The 22,660-nt window shown below is 52.8% G+C and overlaps 1 protein-coding gene across 17 annotated transcripts in view; it reads right to left on the reverse strand.

The window, feature by feature from the left end:
• Positions 1-450: 450 nt before the first annotated feature.
• Positions 451-22,660, reverse strand: part of LOC103463242 (myomegalin-like) — a 37,750-nt gene continuing 15,540 nt past the window's right edge. Inside the window, exons 14-39 of one of the 17 annotated variants that reach the window (XM_081605908.1) lie at positions 21,947-22,080; positions 21,574-21,829; positions 20,876-20,978; positions 20,676-20,792; positions 19,827-20,196; positions 17,933-18,238; positions 13,249-13,508; positions 12,234-12,365; positions 12,026-12,160; positions 9,980-10,231; positions 9,759-9,890; positions 8,384-8,503; positions 8,114-8,312; positions 7,713-7,816; positions 5,624-5,734; positions 5,511-5,553; positions 5,424-5,444; positions 5,248-5,363; positions 5,013-5,176; positions 4,297-4,428; positions 4,071-4,224; positions 3,581-3,627; positions 3,403-3,474; positions 2,053-3,259; positions 1,493-1,968; positions 1,337-1,436 (exon numbers count right to left, since the gene is read on the reverse strand). In XM_081605908.1, coding sequence (XP_081462034.1) covers positions 3,203-3,259; positions 3,403-3,474; positions 3,581-3,627; positions 4,071-4,224; positions 4,297-4,428; positions 5,013-5,176; positions 5,248-5,363; positions 5,424-5,444; positions 5,511-5,553; positions 5,624-5,734; positions 7,713-7,816; positions 8,114-8,312; positions 8,384-8,503; positions 9,759-9,890; positions 9,980-10,231; positions 12,026-12,160; positions 12,234-12,365; positions 13,249-13,508; positions 17,933-18,238; positions 19,827-20,196; positions 20,676-20,792; positions 20,876-20,978; positions 21,574-21,829; positions 21,947-22,080 — 3,537 coding nt within the window. In that variant the 3' untranslated portion in view covers positions 1,337-1,436; positions 1,493-1,968; positions 2,053-3,202. The other 16 variants (XM_081605899.1, XM_081605900.1, XM_081605897.1 and 13 more) reach the window with 16 other exon arrangements.

A 22,660-nucleotide genomic window follows, 5' to 3' on the forward strand; every position in this document is an offset into this window, starting at 1 on the left:
TGTTGCACCTCTTTTCATCCTTCCAGCAGCACCAGTGTCTAAATCTGAGTTTAATTTTAGTAATCTGGAATATTCTGGTCGATTCAACGTCTGTAGAAATGAAGAAGAAAAAAAGATGAGGCGGAAACTAGATGCGTTTTATTTTGGAGGGACGTCCAATCAGCTGTTCAGCGTCAGAATCTGATAAACAGAAACTTGTCATGGAAACACGGAGGCTGAATTACTACATTTATTCACATCTAACCAGTTTATATCTGATTAGTCTGACCGTTTCTCTCTAACTCGTCGCCGCGGCTCACCGCTGTGTGCTGCGGTCTGCTGCCCCCTGCTGGCAGCTACACAATTCCCTCCAGATCTTCACTATGCAACTTCATTTGGGTGATTTTCTCCCCTTAATAAATGAAAACATTGTTCGAAAGTGTGAAGCTGACAGAAAACAAGAGTCTGGAGTTTATTTCTACCAGATATTTTAGTTTTATTGAAAAGATTATTTTGTTTTCATCTCCAAACAGTTGAACAAATAGAACATGCATAAAAACCCAGCAGCAAAAACAGCTGCTGCTCCTCCGTTAGCTTTGGTTTCTGAACATCCCAAAGTTGATCCGATTCGCCGTCAGCTCTTCGAACCGGGTCGCTTTGGACCCGACCTGCTTTGGTTATTGCTCCATAAAGGCTAACGCTGCTACAGATCCTGACGGCAATAAATATGGGCACCTAAAACTGATTGTCGACAGCTTTGACCTTCTAAATAAGCTACTAGAAGCGGCGTCATGGCAACCGCACAGGGCTCTTATTGCACGGCGACCCAAAGGTTGCATATTTCAGAGAAATTAACGAGGAGCTCAAGCACCAAACTACAAATAAACCCAGGAAAATACAGAACAACCAGGAAAAGTCTGAAACTACGGAAGAAAACTAAGAACCAAAAACAAATCTGTCGTCACCACGGCAACGCCAAACATGGCTGGACCAGAAACCAGGAGAACCATGTTGGAAATGATTGGATTAGGCCGTCACTGAAGGCGTCACTTCTGCCAACGTCTGGTCAGGATCAGCGCCGCCACGAAGCAGGAAGCCAGGAAGGATCGAGGCTAAAGGCCTGGAGCCCGAGAGACGAAGGCCTGGAGCCTGAGAGACGAGGTTCCAGGCCTGGAGCCTGAGAGACGAGGCTAAAGGCCTGGAACCTGAGAGACGAGGTTCCAGGCCTGGAACCTGAGAGACGAGGCTAAAGGCCTGGAACCTGAGAGACGAGGCTCCAGGCCTGGAACCTGAGAGACGAGGCTAAAGGCCTGGAGCCTGAGAGACGAGGTTCCAGGCCTGGAACCTGAGAGACGAGGTTCCAGGCCTGGAACCTGAGAGACGAGGCTAAAGGCCTGGAACCTGAGAGACGAGGCTCCAGGCCTGGAACCTGAGAGACGAGGCTAAAGGCCTGGAGCCTGAGAGACGAGGTTCCAGGCCTGGAACCTGAGAGACGAGGTTCCAGGCCTGGAACCTGAGAGACGAGGCTAAAGGCCTGGAACCTGAGAGACGAGGCTAAAGGCCTGGAGCCCGAGAGACGAGGCTAAAGGCCTGGAACCTGAGAGACGAGGCTAAAGGCCTGGAACCTGAGAGACGAGGCTAAAGGCCTGGAGCCCGAGAGACGAGGCTAAAGGCCTGGAACCTGAGAGACGAAGCTAAAGGCCTGGAGCCTGAGAGACGAGGCTAAAGGCCTGGAACCTGAGAGACGAGGCTAAAGGCCTGGAGCCTGAGAGACGAGGCTAAAGGCCTGGAGCCCGAGAGACGAGGCTAAAGGCCTGGAGCCCGAGAGACGAGGCTAAAGGCCTGGAACCTGAGAGACGAGGCTAAAGGCCTGGAGCCCGAGAGACGAGGCTAAAGGCCTGGAACCTGAGAGACGAAGCTAAAGGCCTGGAGCCTGAGAGACGAGGCTAAAGGCCTGGAACCTGAGAGACGAGGCTAAAGGCCTGGAGCCTGAGAGACGAGGTTCCAGGCCTGGAACCTGAGAGACGAGGCTAAAGGCCTGGAACCTGAGAGACGAGGTTCCAGGCCTGGAACCTGAGAGACGAGGCTAAAGGCCTGGAACCTGAGAGACGAGGCTAAAGGCCTGGAACCTGAGAGACGAGGCTAAAGGCCTGGAACCTGAGAGACGAGGCTAAAGGCCTGGAACCTGAGAGACGAGGCTAAAGGCCTGGAGCCTGAGAGACGAGGCTAAAGGCCTGGAACCTGAGAGACGAGGTTCCAGGCCTGGAACCTGAGAGACGAGGCTAAAGGCCTGGAACCTGAGAGACGAGGCTAAAGGCCTGGAACCTGAGAGACGAGGCTAAAGGCCTGGAACCTGAGAGACGAGGCTAAAGGCCTGGAACCTGAGAGACGAGGCTAAAGGCCTGGAGCCTGAGAGACGAGGCTAAAGGCCTGGAACCTGAGAGACGAGGTTCCAGGCCTGGAACCTGAGAGACGAGGCTAAAGGCCTGGAGCCTGAGAGACGAGGCTAAAGGCCTGGAACCTGAGAGACGAGGCTCCAGGCCTGGAACCTGAGAGACGAGGCTCCAGGCCTGGAACCTGAGAGACGAGGCTAAAGGCCTGGAACCTGAGAGACGAGGCTAAAGGCCTGGAGCCAGAGAGACGAGGCTAAAGGCCTGGAGCCAGAGAGACGAGGCTCCAGGCCTTTAGTCTAGGGAACAGGAAACCTGACCAGCCTTCTCCCACCGGCGCTCTAAAACCCTGAGAAGGCCTCACCTTGACCTCACCTAGACCTCACCTAGACCTTGATAAGGGCTCGTGAACCTGCAGGAGGTCCGATCCGGTTCTGGCTGGTTTCTGGGCTTCATCCAGAGATGCTGCAGGTTCACAGCAGCATCTCTGGATTCAGTGTTTCAGTGGAGAAAAGCTCAGATTTACACCAACAAGTATCTAAAATAATAAAATACTTTGCAGCTTGAGAAGCAGAACCAAAAGAGACGTTTCTGTGGGTAAAGTTATTTTTCCGCCCACTGAGGATTTGACCAGTGACTGAACTACAGCAGTAACATCAGGGGTCATGGCTTCGCCTCCATCGACAGGCCTGCAGACGGCAGAAACTGGGATCTGTGAGGGTCCAGATTCTGGTTTCAGCTGCCAGCCGCACGTCTGGACACTGGAGGTTCTGGAGGTCTCAGCCGGGCCGCCGGGCTGCAGGGGGCGCTGGTGAGCAGCTAGATCCAGGGTGTCAGGACGCTCCAACCAGCAGGGGAGCCGAGCTCAGTGGCGCCCCCTGGCTTTTCACCTGGAAGACACAGCAGGGTTCTGATGTTCAGCCGGATCAGAGAGGATTCTGGTTCCCAGTCGGACTGCAGAGCAGCAGCTGCTCAGGGAGGGAAAGTTATGGAAGCAGCATGCGGTCTAACAGAGGAACCGGGCGGACGGTACCTTTACTGGGCCGCAGGGGGGGGAGGGGACAGAGACAGAGGCTGGAAGGGAGCAGATCCTGAGTTTGTTCTCCTGGAGAAACTCAGCAAGACGACAGAGAAGGAACCAGCAGGAGAGGCGTGAAGGGAGCAGCTGTGATTCTGAACAGAAGCCACTGACATGGGGAGCAGAGGCTCACCTGCAGGTTGGTCTTCGCTGTCCTCAGGACGTCCCGCGTTCTGGACACTGGAGACAAGACGACAACTAGAGCATCAGCATCACCTCAGATATAAAACCACCGGAAGAGACAGCAATACCAGAGCGGCCATGTTGGATCGCTTGGCACTCATTAGCTTGTGGTTAGCATCTCTATGCTAACAACACACATTAAGACTGATATTAGACATTTCTATGCAGAGGATACTTGTTAGCAGATCTAGGTTCAATATCTACAGCATCTCACTGTTCAGATGTACATTTGAAAATATAGCAAGACATGCTAACAACTAGCATATCTGAGCTAATGATGCTCTCACTGTGTCACACCTTTCTTTAGATTAGAAACTAGCATTCACAGAGTTGCATTAGCATAGCGATGCTAATGCATTAGCATCGCTATGCTAATGCATTAGCATAGCAGGTTTAAAGGACATTTCTCAGGTTTCTGCTGTCATGGCTGCTTTACTCACGCTGGCTGACGATCAGATGCTCCATGCTGTCCTTGGTGAGGCTGAAGCTCTTCAGTCTCTCCATGGCGTCCCTTAGAGCCTGGTCCCGCTCTGACAGCTTCACCCGGAGACGGACGACCTCGTCCCTCAGCGGCTCGTCCCTCAGCGGCTTGTCCTAGACAACTCAGCAGCTCAGTTTGGATCTGCTTCATGTCAGCTGCGTTAAACATGCAGACGAGGTTTTTACCTGTCTGGCTTCCTCAGAGTCGGTCAGATCCGCCGTCCAGGTCGCCTGCAGCAGAGACTCCGCCTCCTGCAGGGTCCGCTTCAGCGTTTTGGAGTCCGACAGCAGGTTGCTGACGCACCCTCTGTCCAAAGGCTGAAACAGAAAACAGCCTGGAGCTCAGCTGGGGTTGCTAGGTAACGGGCAGAACTCTGCTGGGGTTGCTAGGTAACGGGTGGAACTCTGCTGGGGTTGCTAGGTAACGGGCGGAACTCTGCTGGGGTTGCTAGGTAACGGGTGGAACTCTGCTGGGGTTGCTAGGTAACGGGCGGAACTCTGCTGGGGTTGCTAGGTAACGGGTGGAACTCTGCTGGGGTTGCTAGGTAACGGGCAGAACTCTGCTGGGGTTGCTAGGTAACGGGCGGAACACTGCTGGGGTTGCTAGGTAACGGGCGGAACTAGCAACCCTGCTGGGGTTGCTAGGTAACGGGCGGAACTCTGCTGGGGTTGCTAGGTAACGGGTGGAACTTTGCTGGGGTTGCTAGGTAACGGGCGGAACTCTGAAATATTTGTTTTAGTTTATGAAGCGATTTATAGATCTACTGCTTGTTGCAGGTCTAGATTAACTTATTGCCTAAAAACAGCCGAGTGAGTTTAGAAGCAGTAAAAACTCAAATGGAAGAATAAAAACATGAAAAGTAAATTTTTCATCACAGTTCTCCATCTGTGTGACCTCTGACCTGCTGAAGCCTCTGCGAGGCGCTCAGGGAACAGAGGGCGGCCTCCATCTGAGCAGCCAGGGTGGCCCCTTCCTGGAGCTGCTGCTGCAGGGCCTGGAGGTCTCCAAGATGGCCGACGGCCTGGTGGCCCCCCTCGGGAGCGCCGCCCTGCTGGGCGCAGACAGCTGCAGGAAAACCAGGGAGAAATGAAGAGCTGCAGGCCTGAGATCTGGTACAGTCTGAACATCAGCCTGACCTGGATCAGCCGTCTGGGGCGGAGGAAGCCGAGACGGAGCAGCAACGGGGCCGCTGTCTCTGATTGGCCCGCTGATTGGGCCGCTGTCTCTGATTGGGCCGCTGTCTCTGATTGGCCCGCTGATTGGCCCGCTGTCTCTGATTGGCCCGCTGTCTCCGATTGGCCCGCTGATTGGGCCGCTGTCTCTGATTGGCCCGCTGATTGGCCCGCTGTCTCTGGTTGGGCCGCTGATTGGCCCGCAGTCTCTGATTGGCCCGTTGTCTCTGATTGGCCCGCTGTCTCTGACGGGCGGAGAAACGTCTTCACCTGCAGAACAGAAACATCTCCTGTTGGGAAACGCTGACAGGTTTGGTGTTTTCCTGATAGACGAACTGACCGCTGAAGAGTCGCCTCCTGGCTGCAGGCTGGCTGCTCAGCTGCTGCTTCAGCTGGATGTGAAGCTCTCTGGGGTCAAAGGTCACTGGCAGAGAGCCATTAGCCACCTCACCTGCTCAGCAACACAAAGTGTAGGGAATCAGTCCGAACAGGGAGCCGAGGTAAGCAGCAAATCAGATTTACGTTAGCTTAAATGCTGCCTTGGACGGGATGCTAAGGTTTGAATCTGATTGATTACACAGATTTTAACATTTAGCTAAAGTTTGACAACTTTCTAAATGATTCCAGTGGATAAAAAAGGCCCTTTGTGTTCACACGCTCCTGAATCTGACGGGAAAGCTACCTGCGCTAACAGAGACTTTAAACGATCTGATTGGACGACTGATGTGTTCGAGTTGTGCTAAAGGGAGTTAGCCTGTCAGTGAAGCTATGCTAGCCTAACACAGCATCTCAATGCTAACATGTAGCAGCTAACGCTAACGTCAGCGTCAGCATTGCTAAAGAAGGATGTTAGAAACAGAACCTTTCATCTTTGTTGCTCTTCAGTCATTTAACAGTAAAAATAGGAAATTAATCTGGTTTCAGTCCAGATCTGAGTTTCTTCTGCGTGATGAGACAGTCCTGGTCCGGGTTCTGGTCCTGGTTCTGGTCCGGGTTCTGGTCCTGGTTCTGGTCCTGGTTCTGGGTCTGGTTCTGGTTCTGGTTCTGGTCCTGGGTCTGGTCCGGGTTCTGGTCCTGGTTCTGGTCCTGGTTCTGGTCCTGGGTCTGGTCCTGGTTCTGGGTCTGGTTCTGGTTCTGGTTCTGGTCCTGGGTCTGGGTCTGGTCCTGGTTCTGGTCCAGGGTCTGGTCCTGGTTCTGGTCCTGGGTCTGATTCTGGGTTTGGTTCTGGTTCTGGGTCAGGTCCTGGGTCTGCTCCTAGTTCTGGTCCTGGTTCTGATTCTGGGTTTGGTCCTGGTCCTGGTCCTGGGTCTGATTCTGGGTCTGGGTCTGGTCCTGGTTCTGGTCCTGGGTCTGGTTCTGGGTCTGGTTCTGGTTCTGGGTCAGGTCCTGGGTCTGCTCCTGGTTCTGGTCCTGGGTCTGGTTCTGGTTCTGGTTCTGGTCCTGGGTCTGGTTCTGGTTCTGGTCCTGGGTCTGGTTCTGGTCCTGGTCCTGGGTCTGGTTCTGGGTCTGGGTCTGGTTCTGGTCCTGGTCCTGGTTCTGGTTCTGGTCCTGGTCCTGGTTCTGGTTCTGGTTCTGGTCCTGGGTCTGGTCCGGGTTCTGGTCCTGGTTCTGGTCCTGGTTCTGGTCCTGGGTCTGGTCCTGGTTCTGGGTCTGGTTCTGGTTCTGGTTCTGGTCCTGGGTCTGGGTCTGGTCCTGGTTCTGGTCCTGGGTCTGGTCCTGGTTCTGGTCCTGGGTCTGATTCTGGGTTTGGTTCTGGTTCTGGGCCTGGTCCTGGTTCTGGTCCTGGTTCTGATTCTGGGTTTGGTCCTGGTTCTGGTCCAGGGTCTGCTCCTAGTTCTGGTCCTGGTTCTGATTCTGGTTCTGGTCCTGGTCCTGGTCCTGGTCCTGGGTCTGGTTCTGGGTCTGGGTCTGGTCCTGGTTCTGGTCCTGGGTCTGATTCTGGGTCTGGTTCTGGTTCTGGGTCAGGTCCTGGGTCTGGTCCTGGGTCTGGTTCTGGTTCTGGTCCTGGGTCTGGTTCTGGTTCTGGTCCTGGGTCTGGTTCTGGTCCTGGTCCTGGGTCTGGTTCTGGGTCTGGGTCTGGTTCTGGTCCTGGTCCTGGTTCCGGTTCTGGTCCTGGTCCTGGTTCTGGTTCTGGTCCTGGTCCCGGTTCTGGTCCTGGGTCTGGTCCTGGTCCTGGTTCTGGTCCTGGTCCTGGTCCTGGTTCTGGTTCTGGTCCTGGTCCTGGTCCTGGTCCTGGTTCTGGTTCTGGTCCTGGTCCTGGTTCTGGTCCTGGGTCTGGTCCTGGTCCTGGTCCTGGTTCTGGTCCTGGTCCTGGTCCTGGTTCTGGTCCTGGTCCTGGTCCTGGTCCTGGTTCTGGTTCTGGTCCTGGTCCTGGGTCTGCTCCTAGTTCTGGTCCTGGGTCTGGTTCTGGTCCTGGTCCTGGTTCCTACCTGGGTGTGAGTCCTGTTCCCAGCCTCGGCTCTTCGCCTCCTGCAGCGTGTGGCTCAAGCGGCGGCTCTGGTCCCGGCGCAGGACGCTCGCCTCGTGCTGCAGCCTGGAGACGAGCTAACGTTAGCCTGCTGGTTCAGAACTGCAGCGCCCCCTGCAGGGCATGTGCAGTCCTGCTCTTCTGGTTCATTTTATTACATCATAAATTCAACGTTTTTCGCTGCCTGGTGCAGAAAACCTGTGGATTTGATCTGAGGCTCTTGATTAACCCCTCATGGAAAAACAGGAGATTTTATTATTCCATTATTCCAGATAGTTTGGCTCTCTCCTAGTTCCAGTGTGTCTGAGAAAGAAACCCCATGTCTGACCCGTTTCAGCTGAAGGAAACGTAAAACACAGCGACCTGGTGACGGCTTCCTGGTTCCGCTGTCTCAGCTGCGCCACCTCCTGGCAGCGAACTGCGTCCTCCGCCTGCAGCCTCTGGCTTAGCTCCGCCCACCTCTGTGTCTCCAGCTCCGCCTCCTTCAGCCTGGAGCGCTCCTGGAGGACCGCCTCCCTCAGAAGCTCCGCCTCCCTCAGAAGCTCCGCCTCTCTGCTGCCCTCTGCAGGAAAACGCTGAATTTATCCTGTTGTTTTCCAGAGTTTTCCAGATGCTGCCGGCGATGCGGCTCACCTCGCTGCAGCTGCGCCTGCAGCTGCGCCTGCAGCGCGGCGTTCTCCTCCTGCAGGAGGCGCAGCTCGGACAGCTGGCCGGCCGAGTCCAGGCCCTGGATGTAGATGTTGGTCGGAGCTCCTGGAAAATCAGCGGGAATTTTATTTCAACATGCAGCCTGGGATTCACCAAACGCTTCCGTCTGCGGAGCGCCATCCACCAGATGTAAACAGGAAGCGTTGCTATTGGAAACGTTCCGTTAGCTAACGCTGGCTAACGTTAGCTAACGCTGGCTAACGTTAGCTAACGTTGGCTAACGTTGGCTAACGCTGGTTATCGTTGGCTAACGTTAGCTAACACTGGCTAACATTGGCTAACGCTGGTTATCGCTGGCTAACGTTAGCTAACACTGGCTAACGTTGGCTAACGCTGGTTATCGCTGGCTAACGTTAGCTAACACTGGCTAACGTTGGCTAACGCTGGCTAACATTGGCTAAAGCTGGCTAACGTTAGCTAACGCTGGCTAACGCTGGCTAACGTTAGCTAACGCTGACTAACGTTAGCTAACACTGGCTATCGCTGGCTAACGTTAGCAAACGTTAGCCAGCGATAGCCAGTGTTAGCTAACGCTGGCTAACGCTGGCTAACGTTGGTTATCGCTGGCTAACACTGGCTAACGTTAGCCAACGCTGGCTAACATTGGTTATTGCTGGCTAACGTTGACTAAAGCTGGCTAACGTTGGCTAACGCTGGCTAAAGCTGGCTAACGTTGGCTAACGCTGGCTAACGCTGGCTAAAGCTGGCTAACGTTGGCTAAAGCTGGCTAACGCTACGGAAACATCCAGGAAGTTTTCAGATCGTCTCTCTAAAAACATTTCATCACTCAGACATGAAATTCCCAGGATGGATGTGAGCAGGAAAAACTTTTCCACTAAACATCAGAGATAATAAACCTGGTTTCAGGCCGTTTCCATGGAAACACAAAACATTTTATAGGCTGGTTCATTTGGCAGGTCCAGATTTACCAGGACCAGAACCAGAACCAGGACCAGGACCAGAACCAGACCCAGACCCAGAACCAGGACCAGGACCAGAACCAGGACCAGGACCAGAACCAGGACCTGGACCGGGACCAGACCCAGAACCAGGACCAGAACCAGAACCAGGACCAGAACCAGGACCAGGACCTGGACCGGGACCAGACCCAGAACCAGAACCAGGACCAGAACCAGACCCAGAACCAGGACCAGAACCAGGACCTGGACCAGACCCAGAACCAGGACCAGAACCAGACCCAGAACCAGGACCGGGACCAGAACCAGGATCTGGACCGGGACCAGAACCAGACCCAGAACCGGGACCAGACCCAGAACCAGAAGGGGTTTGGACTGAGCACCTTTGTCCCCGGTTCTGTGGGCCAGCCGGTCCTCCAGCTGCAGCCGGAGCCGGTCGTTGGTCTGGATGGACTCCTCCAGTCTCCGCCTCAGACTCCGGATCTCTGCCAGGTGCTCCTTCATCAGGTCCGAACCTGCGGCAGAAACACCAGCAGGAAGTGAGCAGGAAGCAAACAGGAAGTGGGCGCGCGGCCCGGTTCTGCCTACAGCGCGGCGGCCGAACCTGGTTGTCCGGTTCCTGACTGGTAACCCGACGACCCGGACGACAGGTCGGCTCCCACGCCGCGCGGCGTTTCCCACAATGCACGTCTTTCCAGCAGGCCGGCGCCGCCTCGCGTCGCCATGGCGACGTCCAGGCCGCCGAACGGAGGTGGAGGGAAGCCTCTGTAGGAGAGCGGCAGGCAGCCGGCGGCGTCAGCATGATGCTGAGGGACGAACGGGGGGAGACCGTGGAGAGACCTGGGAGTGGAAAACCCTGCAGGGAAGAGAGCGCTAACGCGTTAGCATGCTAACGTATTAGCATGCTAGCTCACCAGAAACAAACACACAGCTCAGCCTTTAGCAGAAACATCTACACACTTTTTACCAGACACACCTGGCAGGTGCTGCAGGTGCATCAGCATCTCAGGCATCCAAATATCTGCAGCTTGTAAAGTTACAAAATTAACAGATTATTTTGTCATCAGCGAAAAAATTTGGTTCATCAGATTTTATTTATTCTTTTCCAAATATTTATTGTGAAATACTTGATCTGAAGCTCACAGGTTAATATTTAGGGAACATGCAAATCCTTCCCAACAACCGGAAGTGGACTACCAAAATAAAAGCTTTCTCTCTTGAACCTCTTTGTAAAGTCCTGGCTTCATGCAAGGACTTTATAGAATGGCTAGGTTAGAGCTAAACTATTAGCTTGAAAGCTACATATTTACATTTCAGCCAAACATTTAGCTTATTAATATTTAGCTTGAAACTGTGAAAGTTATGAATGAATAAAATGGTGAAACAAACGTTTTAAATCAGTTTGTTTTCCGCTTCTGGTGAATCAGCAAAACCTTTTACCTTCATTCATAACACAGATTTAAAACATTAATTATTATTATTATTCTTTCAGTTATTCTCTCTCTGACTTTACAGTAAACGTGAACTCTGCATGTTTACCCAAAGAAGTGAGGGAACAGATTATTCAGTCGGGATTCGTCTGGTTTTTAGTTTTTAGTCGTCTAGTTTTTAGTCGTCCGTCTTTTAGTTTTTATCCATCTGGCTTTTAGTTTTTAGTCGTCTAGTTTTTAGCCGTCTGGCTTTTAGCTTTTAGTCGTCTAGTTTTTAGTCGTCTGGCTTTTAGTTTTTAGTCGTCTAGTTTTTAGTCGTCTGGTTTTTAGTTTTTAGTCGTCTGGCTTAGTTTTTAGTCTGGCTTTTAGTTTTTAGTCGTCTGGCTTTTAGTTTTTAGTCGTCTAGTTTTTAGTCGTCTGGCTTTTAGTTTTTAGTTGTCTGGCTTTTAGCTTTTAGTCGTCTAGTTTTTAGTCGTCTGGCTTTTAGTTTTTAGTCGTCTAGTTTTTAGTCGTCTGGTTTTTAGTTTTTAGTCGTCTGGCTTAGTTTTTAGTCTGGCTTTTAGTTTTTAGTCGTCTGGCTTTTAGTTTTTAGTCGTCTAGTTTTTAGTCGTCTGGCTTTTAGTTTTTAGTTGTCTGGCTTTTAGCTTTTAGTCGTCTGGCTTTTAGCTTTTAGTCGTCTGGCTTTTAGTTTTTAGTCGTCTGGCTTTTAGTTTTTAGTCGTCTAGTTTTTAGTCGTCTGTCTTTTAGTTTTTAGTCGTCTAGTTTTTAGTTGTCTGGCTTTTAGTTTTTAGTCGTCTAGTTTTTAGTCGTCTAGTTTTTAGCTTTTAGTCGTCTGGCTTTTAGTTTTTAGTCGTCTAGTTTTTAGTCGTCTAGTTTTTAGCTTTTAGTCGTCTGGCTTTTAGTTTTTAGTCATCTAGTTTTTAGCCGTCTGGTTTTAGTTTTTAGTCGTCTGGCTTTTAGTTTTTAGTCGTCTAGTTTTTAGTTGTCTGGCTTTTAGTTTTTAGTCGTCTAGTTTTTAGTCGTCTAGTTTTTAGCTTTTAGTCGTCTGGCTTTTAGTTTTTAGTCGTCTAGTTTTTAGTCGTCTGGCTTTTAGTTTTTAGTCGTCTGGTTTTTAGCCGTCTGGTTTTAGTTTTTAGTCGTCTGGCTTTTAGTTTTTAGTCGTCTGGTTTTAGTTTTCACTCGGTTGTAAACTTCGTGCAGACGGCGTCGCAGCGACTCACTGCCGTCGGCTCTCAGCTGATTCTGTAGCGTCTGGAGCTCCTGCTGAGCCGCAGCCAGAGAGAAAGCCGGCGCCGCGCCCCTCTGGGAGCGGCCGCCATGTTTGATGGGGGAGGGGAAGGGGGGGCGACAGGGGGCTGGGAGGAGAGACAGGGTGAGGAAGAGCGATGAAGAGGAGCTGGAAAAGGCGGGGCTTCAGCTGCTTCTCACCTGATTGGCTCTGCAGGTCTGCGGGTCTGAGCGGAGAGCCGGAGCAATGCATGCTGGGACAGCTGAGGCATGACTGGGAGCGCTGGGAGGAGCCGGCGGACGGCCGGCGGGACGCGGCGCCGAGTGGAGACGCTGAAACAGATGAGGACATGCGGGCAGTGAAGTCACCTGTATTTGGTCTCATTTAAATGTAACGCAGCAAAACCTCAGGATGCCTGAAAACAGACGAGAACAAAATGTTTCACTAAAGCTAAAGAGAAGATATTTGCCCCCTGCTGCCCCCTGCTGGTCACATTTTAAAGGTTTGTAGTTTATATTTGCCCCCTGCTGCCCCCTGCTGGTCGGTTTTTAAAGGTTTGTAGTTTATATTTGCCCCCTGCTGCCCCCTGCTGGTCGGGTTTTAAAGGTTTGTAGTTCATATTTGCCCCCTGCTGGTCACATTTTAAAGGTTTGTAGTTCATATTTGCCCCCTGCTGGTCACATTTTAAAGGTTTGTAGTTCATATTTGCCCCCTGCTGGTCACATTTTAAAGGTTTGTAGTTCATATTTGCCTCCTGCTGCCCCCTGCTGGTCACATTTAAAGGTTTGTAGTTCATATTTGCCTCCTGCTGGTCACATTTTAAAGGTTTGTAGTTCATATTTGCCTCCTGCTGCCCCCTGCTGGTCACATTTAAAGGTTTGTAGTTCATATTTGCCTCCTGCTGGTCACATTTAAAGGTTTGTAGTTCATATTTGCCCCCTGCTGCCTCCTGCTGGTCAGATTTTAAAGGTTTGTAGTTCATATTTGCCCCCTGCTGCCCCCTGCTGGTCACATTTTAAAGGTTTGTAGTTTATATTTGCCTCCTGCTGCCCCCTGCTGGTCAGATTTAAAGGTTTGTAGTTTATATTTGCCTCCTGCTGCCCCCTGCTGGTCAGATTTTAAAGGTTTGTAGTTTATTTTTGCCCCCTGCTGGTCAGATTTTAAAGGTTTGTAGTTTATATTTGCCCCCTGCTGCCCCCTGCTGGTCGGACTCACCGGTCCCAGTAGCATCCCTGTTTTCCTCAGGTCCGAGTCCGCCGGCACCGTCTGCGTCGCAGCACAACTCCGGGTCGCCGTTGGTGGAGCCGTGCTCGTCGGACACGTAAGAGATGCGATCTGATTGGTCGGTGATGTCAGAGAGGGCGTGGCTGCTGCTGGGCGAGTCGGAGCGATGATGATGATGATGATGCTGCTGGTCCAGTTTGGCTCGGAGAGATTCGATCACTTTATCCTTCTGCTGCAGCTCCTTACTGAGCCTGAAACACAAATAAACCTCAGGCATCAGAACCGGATCCACCCTGGAAGGTCAAAGGTCACAACAGTGAACCACTGGAAGGGCTGAAGGAGAAATGAAATGCTACCAACTGGTGAGCACACCTCTGCTAATCCGCTAATGAGCTCAGAGCTAATGTCTAGGTTAGCGCTTTAGCACGTTGCTAAATGTGAAAACGTTCAGATTCCTGGTTTTCTAAACTTTCAGTCCAACTTCAACATTTGTTTGGTTATCAACTGTCAACGATTCTTCAAGCAGTTAGCAGCTCATCTTTGTGCTCTTATTTTGACATCTGTTTCCTCTCTTCCTGTTCTCTCTCTGTTTTCTCCCCAATAACTTTATTTAAAACAAATAAACACAAATGCAAAATCTTACAGTGGTCCACAAGGATTGTAATCTTTCAAGGAAGATATAATTTAAACTGCAGTTGGTGCGTTAGCATTAGCACCTGCTAAATACTGTGTTAGCATAGTGCATTAGCACCTGCTAAATACTGTGTTAGCATAGTGCGTTAGCATTAGCACCTGCTAAATACTGTGTTAGCATAGTGCTTTAGCATTAGCACCTGCTAAATACTGTGTTAGCATAGTGCTTTAGCATTAGCACCCGCTAAATACTGTGTTAGCATAGTGCTTTAGCATTAGCATCTGCTAAATACTGTGTTAGCATAGTGCGTTAGCATTAGCACCTGCTAAATACAGTGTTAGCATAGTGCGTTAGCATTAGCACCTGCTAAATACTTTGTTAGCATAGTGCTTTAGCATTAGCACCCGCTAAAAACTGTGTTAGCATAGTGCTTTAGCATTAGCACCTGCTAAATACTGTGTTAGCATAGTGCTTTAGCATTAGCACCTGCTAAATACTGTGTTAGCATAGTGCTTTAGCATTAGCATCTGCTAAATACTGTTAGTATAGTGCTTTAGCATTAGCTTCCACAGCTGGTGTAGCACGTTAGCGTTGCTAACTCTTCAGCTAGCAGAGCTGCAGCTATGGGATCTGCCGGCTACTTCCTGGACACTTTCCTGAAGATGCCACGTTTCTGTACCTGGACTCGGTTCTTCCATGCAGTGATCACAAGTTACACTCCTGTAACTCACAGAGCCAAACTAACAGAGGGTCTAAATATGTTAAATTAATATTAATCTCTAATAATCTAATAATAAAAGTATTTAGAGATGTAAGTTGATGAGTAAAACTAAGTAAATGTGAGTTTAATGAGCTGGACGGCGGAGCGGCAGCTGGATGAGCGTCAGCAGGAAGTGAGTCGCCTGCCGAGGCGCGGCGCCTCTTAGCGACCGCAGCGCTCGCCTCTGACACGGAGCCACCGGATAAAAACGGGGGCGGACCCGACCGCACGGCTGCGGACCCGACCGCACGGCTGCAGCTGAAACGTGTGGCCTGCAGCTGAGTTAATTAATGAGACGCGTTGAAAGTCACAGGAATCGATGCGTCACTGGCGCACAGACAGCAGCAAAGATCTAAACAGTAACGATGTCTGCTAAGTCAAGAGGAAAATCCACAGCTGGGTTAGCGTGAGCGGCTGGGATAGCATGAGCGGCTGGGTTAGCATGAGCGGCTGGGTTAGCATGGCTGGGTTAGCATGAGCTGCTTGGTTAGCATGAGCTGCTTGGTTAGCATGAGCGGCAGGGTTAGCATGAGCGGCTGGGTTAGCATGAGCGGCAGGGTTAGCATGAGCGGCTGGGTTAGCATGGCAGGGTTAGCATGAGCGGCTGGGTTAGCATGAGCGGCTGGGTTAGCATGAGCGGCTGGGTTAGCATGAGCGGCTGGGTTAGCATGGCAGGGTTAGCATGGCTGGGTTAGCATGAGCGGCTCTGCTCTGCACTCTGGATCCAATTAGACCAGCTTGATGAAGGAACCACACGGTCGACCCGAACGGCCGGATCCGTTCTGTGGTAGAACTCTATGTTGTTCTGAGCTTCATGTCGTCTGGAATGAAAGAACAGATCTAGACCAAACGTTTCTAGACTGAAGGATGAAAGGTTCTGGATTTGGGCTGCTGGGTTCTAGTGGTTCTGCTGGGTTCTGGTGGTTCTGCTGGGTTCTGGTGGTTCTGCTGGGTTCTGGTGGTTCTGCTGGGTTCTGCAGGGTTCTGGAGGCTCTGCTGGGTTCTGCAGGTTCTGCTGGTTCTGCTGGTTCTGCTAGGTTCTGCTAGGTTCTGCTGGTTCTGCTAGGTTCTGCTGGTTCTGCTGGTTCTGCTAGGTTCTGCTGGTTCTGCTGGTTCTGCTAGGTTCTGCTAGGTTCTGCTGGTTCTGCTAGGTTCTGCTGGTTCTGCTAGGTTCTGCTGGTTCTGCTGGTTCTGCTAGGTTCTGCTGGTTCTGCTAGGTTCTGCTGGTTCTGCTGGGTTCTGCAGGGTTCTGGAGGTTCTGGTGGTTCTGCAGGGTTCTGGTGGCTCTGCTGGGTTCTGCAGGTTCTGCTGGTTCTGCTAGGTTCTGCTGGTTCTGCTGGGTTCTGCAGGGTTCTGGAGGTTCTGGTGGTTCTGCAGGGTTCTGGTGGCTCTGCTGGGTTCTGCTGGTTCTGCTAGGTTCTGCTGGTTCTGCTGGGTTCTGCAGGGTTCTGGAGGTTCTGGAGGTTCTGCTGGGTTCTGCTGGGTTCTGATGGTTCTGGAGGTTCTGCTGGTTCTGCTGGGTTCTGGAGGTTCTGCTGGGTCCGGGCCGCTCTTACCTGTGCAGCTGTGTGAGCGCGGCTCTCCTCTCCTGCTCCTTCCACAGGCTGAAGGAGAACAGAGCGTCTCTGTACAGCGGGCTGCTCCTCGACAGCATCGCCTTCCACAGCGGCGCCATCCGGACCCGTCCGACCCGTCCGCCGGGTTACCGACCCGTCCGCCGGGTTACCGACCCGCCGCCGCGCTCCGGCGCCGGCTGCCGGGTCGTGACCCCGAGGGATGGCGAGAGAGCGAGCAGGTGAGAAGCACAGCAAATCCTGATTAGGTCTGAACCGCCGGGGAGGCTCTCCAGCACGCAGCTGCTCGGTCAGCTGCTCGGTCAGCTGCTCGGTCAGCTGCTCGGTCAGCTGCTCGGTCCGTTCCAATCGCTCCACTTTCCACACCGAGCCGCCAGCGGGACGCCGTGACGAACGACGCGGACGGCCCGACTGCGCAGGGCTTCACGCTCCAGCAGCCAGAGAGGCAGAGTTCCTCTCATCGGCGGTTCTGATCCGGTTCTGATCCGGTCAGGAGCCGGAGAATCTCTCCATGTCGCGACGGGAAGCTCCTGATGCGGCGCCGCAGCAGAGCGCGCCTCGTGCTGCTGCCGCCTTTAGCTCCTCCTGACCCAGTTCCCCCCAGCCGGGCTTTAATAGCTTAACCTGATTAGCGGCTGCGCTAACGAGGCGCCGCCGGCGCAGAGCCGCTGCCAGACTGGGAAACCCAGAGGTCAAGAGGTCAGAGCCTGGAAACGCCGAGGGGATGGTGCTGGGATTACTGGGATTAGACCAGAACCAGAGCAGAACCACAACAGAACCAGAGCAGAACCACAACAGAACCAGAGCAGAACCACAACAGAACCAGAGCAGAACCAGAGCAGAACCAGAGCAGAACCACAACAGAACCAGAGCAGAACCACAACAGAACCAGAGCAGAACCAGAGCAGAACCAGAGCAGAACCACAACAGAACCAGAGCAGAACCACAACAGAACCAGAGCAGAACCACAACAGAACCAGAGCAGAACCAGCCATTAAGCAACAATTTAGTTTGGAGATTATAACGTTTAAATTTTCTGACGCCCTGAAATGTTTGTTTTATTTTGTTCATGTTTATTTTTTGTGTGAAATAAAGTTTTTGGGAAAAAGCGGGAAAACGTGAGGAGAGGAAATGGAACCTTCAAAATAAGAGCATGACTACAAACATCTAACAAAAACTGATGTTTAATTGATTCTGTAATTCATTTAGGGAAAGCTACGTGTGCTAAGCTAACAGTTAGCTCCCCTATAAGCAGGGAACAAATTAATTGATTAAATTGATTATTGATTAAATCAATATTTCAATCTAGAGTTGTTATTTATTCATGACGCACAGAATAAATAAATTAATAGTTTCTGTCACTAAATCTGATTAAAAATGTTTCTTCCTGTTAAAAAGCAGCAGAGAACCGGTCCAGAACCGGTCCAGAACCTCCAGAACCTCCAGAACCTCTGCCTAGCTATGCGGCGGTTCTGGTTCCTGTCCAGCCACCATCTGCTCCAACATGAATCTCTGCAGTGGCAGAAGTCGGGTCCAAACGGGTCCTATGAGCAGCAGAACCGGCCCGGGAGCTCAGACATGGATTGGTGAATCCATCGGGTCTGACCCGGGTCGGTTCTGCCCTCGGGCGGAAACGTCCCGCCGATAGTTTCCACTGAAAAGCATCGATCGCCGGCAGAAACCCAAACAGGAAGCAGAGGTTCTGACCGGACGGCGAGCAGCTGCGTCGTCTCCTCCGGGTCCTCAGACGCGAGGGTCCGTTTGGTTCCGAGCTCAGGTCCGCCGATCCTGGCGCCGACCCGCTGGGCCAGGGCGGCGCTCTGGGCCAGCTGCTCCCTGAAGCTCTGGCCCGTGTAGTAGTCGACGTCGTTGGCGCGCAGCAGCTCCTCGAAGGCGCGGGTGGTGGCGGCCAGGTGGCGGCGCAGCAGGCCGCAGGCGGGCCGCGCATCACGCAGCCGCTGGCGCAGCAGCGACAGGTCACTGGCCTGAGCCTTCAGCAGGGAGTCCAGCTTCCTGCGGGACACGGAGACAAGGGTCAGGAGGACGGGTTGTCCCCAGACGGCACCACGCCGCTACGCCTGGGGCTAATCATCGACACCACGCTGCTACGCCTGGCTAGCATGGGGCTAATCATCGACACCACGCTGCTACAGCTGGTTAGCATGGGGCTAATCATCGACACCACGCCGCTACGCCTGGGGCTAATCATCGACACCATGCTACTACGCCTGGCTAGCATGGGGCTAATCAGCGACACCACGCTGCTAAGCCTGGTTAGCATGGGGCTAATCAACGACACCACGCCGCTACGCCTGGGGCTAATCGTCGACACCACGCTGCTACGCCTGGCTAGCATGGGGCTAATCATCGACACCACGCTGCTACAGCTGGTTAGCATGGGGCTAATCATCGACACCACGCTGCTACAGCTGGCTAGCATGGGGCTAATCATCGACACCACGCCGCTACGCCTGGGGCTAATCAACGACACCACACTGCTACGTCTGGCTAGCATGGGGCTAATCATCGACGCCACATCGCTACGCCTGGTTAGCATGCAGCTAATCATCGACACCACGCTGCTACGCCTGGGGCTAATCATCGACACCACGCTGCTACGCCTGGGGCTAATCATCGACACCACGCTGTTACAGCTGGTTAGCATGGGGCTAATCAATGCCATGCTGCTACGCCCGGTTAGCATGGGGCTAATCAACGACACCACGCTGCTACGCATGGCTAGCATGGGGCTAATCGACACCACGCTGTTACAGCTGGTTAGCATGGGGCTAATCAATGCCATGCTGCTACGCCTGGTTAGCATGGGGCTAATCATCGACGCCACGCTGCTACGCATGGCTAGCATGGGGCTAATCATCGACACCACGCTGCTGCGCCTGGCTAGCATGGGGCTAATCAACGATGCCATGCTGCTATGCCTGGGTAGCATGGGGCTAATCGATGACGCTACGCTGCTAAGCCTGGTTAGCATGGGGCTAATCAACGACACCACGCTGCTACGCCTGGTTAGCATGGGGCTAATCGATTAAAGTAACAGGTCATCGACTTTATCCTGGTTTTCTGGTTCAATTAGTTTCTGTCTGGATTCATCCTGATCCACTGAGCTGCTAGCTAGAGCGCTAGGTCAGCTAATCCTACATAGTTCACACTAAAATGCTAATCATACGCATTAGCTTCAGCTAACGCTAAACCAACATTACTTCCAGTCGTGCTAATAGCGTTAGCTTTGAAGTGCTAGCCCTGATTTAGGAGACGTTTCCATTTTTCCTTTTAGCTTGATGCTAATTTCTTCTTGCTAAAATGTTTTGTTCCAGATTTCAGCAGGTTTAATCCAGATTTTTTCTGCTTCCATTTTGATTTTTATCATTTTTAATCCAGCATTTGATGTGATTTTATTTTCACTTTCTGCTGGTTTCATGCTGGTTGATGATCAGTTGTAATTCAGATCTTTTTTATTGATGCATCCTGAACATAATCTGATGGTCCAGGTGACTCCGCCTCTCGCAGCGGCGGCTCCCGACCCCCCCGGTGATGCAGGTGTAAGAAAATGGATAATCTGATGCTTTTCATCATGACGAACCCCGGCCAGGTAGCAGAGGGCCCTTCCTCCGTCCTGCCTCCTCTCCTCAGCTGGTCCTCCAGAGCGTCCACTCTGGACGTCAGCTCCTGGAGGCCGTCGTCATGGCGACGCTGCGAGGCTCCGTCAGACGGCCGCCAGGCCTCGTCGTCCTCGGCCCGCGGCAGGCGGCCGGCCTCGCCGTCGCCCTCGCCGTCGCCCTGCAGCCCGCGGATCACCGCCTGAGAGCGGGACGGCTGCGAGCGCAGCTCCTCCCCCAGGCGCCGCAGCGGCGGCGGCCCGTCGCCGGGGGAACCGCCGGGCCGGGCGGCGCCGCCGGGCCGCCACTGGGAGCCCAGGTCCAGAGACGTGCACATCTCCAGGTCGTCGAACTCTGAAACACGCAGCAGCATCAGCATCATGGCGTCTTGTGGAGAATCACAGTTCAGATTACAGAGATTATCTCAACAGGTTGGATTCATGCTAATCTGAATTCAACATTCTGGATTATCCAGTGATCCCAGTTAGCGACCTGGAGCTAACCAGAACAAACTGGGAGGCTCAGCTGGGTGACTAGGTGGTTATCGTAACTAGTTAGGCTGGTTAAACACGACTGAAGCTGCTTCAGGCTAAAGACCAGGCCCTCTGCTGCCCCCTGCTGGCTGTTTGACTGAACTACAAGTAAAGCTGAAGGTGTTCGGCCTGATCCGGTGACCCCAGTGACCCCCAGTGACCCCCGGTGACCCCAGTGACCCCCAGTGACCCCAGTGACCCCCAGTGACCCCCAGTGACCCCCGGTGACCCCCAGTGACCCCCAGTGACCCCCGGTGACCCCAGTGACCCCCAGTGACCCCCAGTGACCCCCAGCCCTACCTGGGCTGCTGGCCTCCTCCCTGTCCGCCTCGTTCTCGCTGCGGCCGCAGGTCTCATAGCCCAGATCCTGCAGGTCCACCTGGACCAGCTTGCTGTCCTGCTGCACGGCTGTTTCTGCTGCAGAGGGACAAACGGGTCACCTGATGCGCTGCGGCTGCAGCAGCGGCTGCGTCTGCAGCAGCGGCTGCGTCTGCGCTCACCCAGCTGCTCTCTGTAGTCCTGCAGCCGCAGACGGACCGTCTTCCCACAGGCCGCTGAGGGCGAGACGTCCGGCCGCCGCTGCTGATTGGCCGGCTCGTCGTCCTGGATACAGGCAGGGGGAGAAACAAGATGGCTGCTGTCCTTCCTGACTTCAGACCAGTCCTCCCAGTATCTGCACTGGCTCCTTAAAGGGCCAGTGTCTTCTAACATGTAATCTTTGTATCTTCCTGTTTTTCCCTCATAAAAATAAAACCTGATGTTTTGATTCATTTATGTTTGAGAAACCCTTTAATCTCCATGGCAACCGTTCAGCTGTTAAACCGCCCGGGGGGGCCAAGCCCCGCCTTCCAGGTGAAGCCCCTCCCCCTCTCAGCAGCTGGGCTAAGAGGAGCCATGTTGGGATGACTTCCTGGAGGCGGAGCTTCAGGAAGAGTTTCTTAAAGTGACAGAGACCCAATCAGGAAGTTTGAATGATGATGTTCACTTTTCCACTGCGTTTTTATTATTTTTGGTCGTTTATTGTTCATTTCTTATAGTTTTAAGCTGCTGCAGTAAATAAAAGAAGTTTGTTCAGACTGGAGATATTTGGTAAAACGTGACGCATTTATTGTTAACACAGTTTCTGCATTGTGCCACGAAACGTGACGCTGGCCCTTTAAAGCCACTGGTTGCCATGGTGACCGTGTTCCGGTCCTACCTGTGAGGAGCCGGTGAGCGTCTCGGCTCCGTCGCCCTCCTCTGTCTTCTGGTCGCCGTGGCTACGAGTCCTGACGTCAGACAGGGACAGATCTCCATCCCAGGCTTCCCACATCCCAGAGCTCTGCTCCTCTTCCTCCTCTTCCTCCTCCTCCTCCTCCTCTTCCTCCTCCTCCTCTTCCTCCACGGCCTGCCCGCCGCCAGCCAGCTGGAGCTTCAAGTCCTCGTTCTCCGATCGCAGGCTGAACAAAGCTCTCCTTGAAGAGGCGCCAGGAGAGTCAAACTGAGAATCGCCAAGCTAACCTGCTAGCGCTTCCTGGAGCCGCTGGGTCGATTCCTGGAGCGGCTGCTCGGCGGGTCGCGGAGCGCCTCACCTCATCTGGGACAGCGAAGAGAAGCCGGCCTTCTCCAGCTGAGCCTTCAGCTCCGCCAGCTCTCTGTCCACCAGCTGCTTCTGCTCCACCAGCTGCTTGACCTCCATCAGCCCTTCAGCCTCCAGCTGCCGACCCTGTTAGCAAGAAACGAGCAAAATATCACAGCTAACGGCAACGAGGAGGCTAACAACTAGCCACGGCTAACCCTAAAGCACTAACCATTCACTAGATACGCTAACGCTAAAGCGCTACACCAACACAGCATTTAGCTGAAGCTAATGCTAAAGCGCTACACCAAGACAGCATTTAGCTGAAGCTAAAGCGCTACACCAAGACAGCATTTAGCTGAAGCTAAAGCGCTACACCAACACAGCGTTTAGCTGAAGCTAACGCTAAAGCGCTACACCAACACAGCATTTAGCTGAAGCTAAAGGGCTACACCAACACAGCATTTAGCTGAAGCTAACGCTAAAGCGCTACACCAACACAGCGTTTAGCTGAAGCTAACGCTAAAGCGCTACACCAACACAGCATTTAGCTGAAGCTAAAGCGCTACACCAACACAGCATTTAGCTTAAACTAACGCTAAGCTGCTGAACCAACACAGCATTTAGCTTAAACTAACGCTAAGCTGCTGAACCAACACAGCATTTAGCTGAAGCTAATGCTAAAGCGCTACACCAGCATTTAGCTGAAGCTAACGCTAAAGTGCTA

The sequence above is a fragment of the Poecilia reticulata genome, chromosome 4, assembly GCF_904066995.2.
Source record: "Poecilia reticulata chromosome 4, P_reticulata-male-v2, whole genome shotgun sequence".
Taxonomy (NCBI): Eukaryota; Metazoa; Chordata; class Actinopteri; order Cyprinodontiformes; family Poeciliidae; genus Poecilia; species Poecilia reticulata.